This window comes from Urtica dioica, chromosome 12 (assembly GCF_054948205.1).
Source record: "Urtica dioica subsp. dioica isolate 48M chromosome 12, U.dioica_male_clone48M_v1_H2, whole genome shotgun sequence".
Taxonomy (NCBI): Eukaryota; Viridiplantae; Streptophyta; class Magnoliopsida; order Rosales; family Urticaceae; genus Urtica; species Urtica dioica.
Genome location: NC_142767.1, coordinates 14,934,441 through 14,938,211, shown reverse-complemented (window position 1 = coordinate 14,938,211; position 3,771 = coordinate 14,934,441). Strand labels below are relative to the sequence as shown.

Sequence of the window (3,771 nt, the reverse complement as noted above, 5' to 3'; positions counted from 1 at the left end):
AGATAGTGGATCAACAAATAATTAAATAATAACATTAAAGTACACCATGCAATTTTAAAAGCATGTGTGATTGGAATTTGCAACGATGTACAAATAATAATAATGTGGTCGGTTAGACTCGCTAGATTATGGAAACATAAACGTAGCTATAAATCAATTATTGTACAGTGTGTGTAGCTCTAATATACGATGGACGGCGCGAGTGAGTGGACAATCCTTCGCCACGTCAGCTAAGCTGGACCAATCGGTGGCATTCACGTCATTTTCAAAGAGCGAATGGTCGGCCAATGTGGACCCCGCAGCCACTACCTAGCTTAGGGCGTATATAACTATAGAACTATATATATCTGTATGCATGGACAACAAGAGGATCATTACTCAATCACAATAAACAGAAAGAGAGAAAAAGAATATGGAAGGGAGAGAAGAGGATGTGCGAGTGGGAGCGAACAAGTTCTCGGAGAGGCAGCCGATAGGGACGGCGGCGCAGGCGGGGCAGGAAGGGAAGGACTACATGGAGCCCCCGGCGGCGCCGCTGTTCGAGGAGGGGGAGCTGACGTCATGGTCGTTCTACAGAGCCGGGATCGCCGAGTTCGTGGCGACTTTCTTGTTCCTCTACGTGTCGGTTTTGACTGTGATGGGCGTCGTGAAGTCGGAGAGCAAGTGCGGTACGGTGGGGATCCAGGGCATCGCGTGGGCCTTCGGAGGGATGATCTTCGCCCTCGTCTACTGCACCGCCGGAATCTCCGGCGGCCATATCAACCCCGCCGTCACGTTCGGCCTCTTTTTGGCGCGAAAGCTCTCCCTCACGCGCGCCGTCTTTTATATTGCCATGCAGTGCCTGGGCGCTATCTGCGGCGCCGGCGTCGTCAAGGCTTTCCAGCGGGACCTCTACATGGCCAAGGGCGGCGGCGCCAACTCCGTCGCCGCCGGATACACCAATGGCGGCGGCCTCGGGGCGGAGATTCTCGGCACTTTTGTCCTTGTCTACACTGTCTTCTCCGCCACCGACGCCAAGCGAAACGCCAGAGACTCCCACGTCCCTGTAAGTATAACAAAAAGTTCTCCGCCTCCGTCTTCTATATACTTATTGTTTTTTTTTTTTAATTACTTTATTTTAATATGATTAATCGAGTAATTAAACCACCAAAATTTAAAAATTTGCTAAATAGTCAATATTTTTGTTAAATTTTAAATAAATAATCATTATGGTAATTTGACATTGTTTGAATGTTTTTAGCCTTCTATTCGTGACATTAAAGTCTGATGGTTATTTACAATTATTAATGAATATTTACAACTATTAATGTCTTTTTGTCCTTGTTAATAAAATCACTCGTTATTTACTTAAAATTTATCAAAAATCGACTATTACATATTTTAGATGTAAGCTTTACTTTCTAAACCCTTTTAAGATTTTTGTTTTACTTTTAATTAGCTCCTTAATTAATAAATATTTCTAGCTTAATATACATATTTTTTTTTGGGAGAGCAGCTATTTTAGACCTCTACGTTAAATTTTTAGCTTAATGATTTAATCATCAGAAAAATAACTCAAACGATGCATCATAGTTAGATATATGCATCGAGTTATTTTTAATATTTGAATAATTAATCTATAATTTGATGTACAAAGATAGCATTGACTATTTTTTTTCTTAATATTTTTTATAAGAAAATAAAAGATTAAATATTTTATATGATTACAAAGCATACTTTAAAGTATAATATAAATTAGTTTTGTATGTATCTTGCGATTTATTTTACATACTTAATATTTACAGATTTTGGCCCCGCTTCCCATCGGATTCGCGGTGTTCTTGGTCCACCTTGCGACCATCCCAGTCACCGGAACTGGCATCAACCCTGCCCGTAGCCTCGGCGCCGCCATCATCTACAACAGAGATAGCGCATGGGACGACCACGTACGGAAATTCAACCAATCATTAATATCCTTATACTTCATTTAAATGTATTAATTAATAATTAGAGGTAATTGATGTGTTATGATGTTTTATGGCATGCAGTGGATTTTCTGGGTTGGACCCTTCATCGGAGCGGCACTTGCGGCGCTGTACCACCAAGTGGTTATTAGAGCCATACCCTTCAAATCTGGCTAATCATCTCATTACAATTACCTCCTTTTAGACAAGAGTTTGGCTCTGTATGTATTTTGTTCTCAAGTATGTGATTCGAAGGAATACTCTGTAATATTCATCTCATCCACTATGTGTGTCTGTTGTACTTTTTTCTTGTATCTTATATCCAACCCAGCTTTGAAGAATCTTCTTGAATGCGATATTCATGTGATCTCAAAGTGAATTGTAATATGATTTTAATGAGTGTTGAAGATAAGCTTGCTTTGCCTTTCCAATAATTAACCCCATTTTGAAAGCACAACAAGGATTTGTACCGATTTACGGTTGAAAGTATTAATTTGGCCATCGCTCAGCTAGATGTCTAAATTTGTTTTTCCCATGGGAGCTTTCTAGACTAATTGAAAATATTTAAAAACAAATTAACTTGTTTTCAATGTCACGGCCAGATTTCACATAACTGTGACCAGGAAAAATTTTACGATTGAATCTCGGAGAAAGAATCGAGAGAAAATTGAGAGAGAACAAACGACGATGAAAAGAAATTCTTTATTCAAATTCGTAATCAATCTAATAGTACAGAGGACTACTTATATATATACCCAGATAAAAGAAAAACGCTGTCGTTCTATCTAAACATAAACGACGAAAATAAATAAACACACATAACGAAATAACTAACTATACAACCAGCTGAACATTACTAATACAAAAGCTCTCGATTCTCAATACTCCCCCTCAAGATGGACTGTAGATGTCGTAAAGGTTCATCTTGGACATAAGAAGCCGTAGTCGTGGAGCAGGAAGAGGCTTTGTGAAAGCATCAACCAGTTGATAAGCAGAAGAGACCGGTAACAACTTCATCGCACCAGACTTGAAATGATCTCGAACAAAATGCAAATCAATTTCGATATGCTTTGTTCTTTCATGAAAAGAAGGGTTGGTTGCAATATGAGAAGCTGCCTGGTTGTCGCAGAAAATGACTGAAGTCACCTGTAGAGGCACATCAAAATCTTGCAACAATTGTTGAATCCACACAACTTCAGACGTTGCTGCTGCAAGAGCTCTGTATTCGGCTTCCGCCGATGATCTGGACACTGTTGTTTGTTTCTTGGATTTCCAAGAGACCAAGGAGTCTCCAAAGAAGACACAGTAACCAGTTATGGAACGCCGAGTGTCTAGACATGTACCCCAATCAACGTCAGAAAATGCTCGTAGACAAGGAGTCGTATCCGAGCTGAACTTCAAGCCTAAACCAGGTCGTCCCTTGATATAACGAAGAAGGTGATGAACTGCCTGAAGATGAGACTCACGTGGCGCCTGAAGGAACTGGCTCAGCGCATGTACAGAGTAAGTTATATCTGGCCTAGTAATAGTCAGATATAACAGTCTCCCAATCAGCCTCCGGTAATGAGTAACATCCTTCAAAGGCTCCCCTTCTGTAGCAGATAAAGTATGGCGAGGATTCATCGGGGTAGCAACTGGTTTGGAATCCATGAAGCCAAAGTCCTCAAGGAGCTGTAATGCATAATGTCTTTGACTCACAGATATCCCGGCTTTGGAACGAGCAATCTCCAAGCCTAGGAAATATTTAAGTGATCCCAAGTCTCGGAGTTTGAATTGAGAACTCAAAAACTTCTTCACTTCATCAATCACAGTGACACTAGGTCCAGCC

The 3,771-nt window shown here is 40.6% G+C and overlaps 1 protein-coding gene across 1 annotated transcript; it reads left to right on the top strand.

Moving 5' to 3' along the window:
* Nucleotides 1-359: 359 nt before the first annotated feature.
* LOC149379444 (aquaporin PIP1-2) lies at nucleotides 360-2,386 on the top strand. The gene is made up of 3 exons (XM_089602844.1): nucleotides 360-1,045; nucleotides 1,785-1,925; nucleotides 2,028-2,386. Exons 1-3 carry the CDS (start codon nucleotides 413-415, stop codon nucleotides 2,118-2,120), a joined length of 867 nt encoding a protein of 288 aa, XP_089458970.1. The 5' UTR covers nucleotides 360-412; the 3' UTR covers nucleotides 2,121-2,386.
* The last annotated feature ends 1,385 nt before the right edge of the window (nucleotides 2,387-3,771 follow it).

Excerpts from the sequence above, each read along its gene's own strand:
- LOC149379444 (XM_089602844.1), top strand. The coding sequence starts at position 413 with ATGGAAGGGAGAGAAGAGGATGTGCGAGTGGGAGCGAACAAGTTCTCG. Across the intron at positions 1,046-1,784 it reads CCAGAGACTCCCACGTCCCT|ATTTTGGCCCCGCTTCCCAT; the intron begins GTAAGTATAACA and ends TAATATTTACAG. Across the intron at positions 1,926-2,027 it reads ATAGCGCATGGGACGACCAC|TGGATTTTCTGGGTTGGACC; the intron begins GTACGGAAATTC and ends TATGGCATGCAG.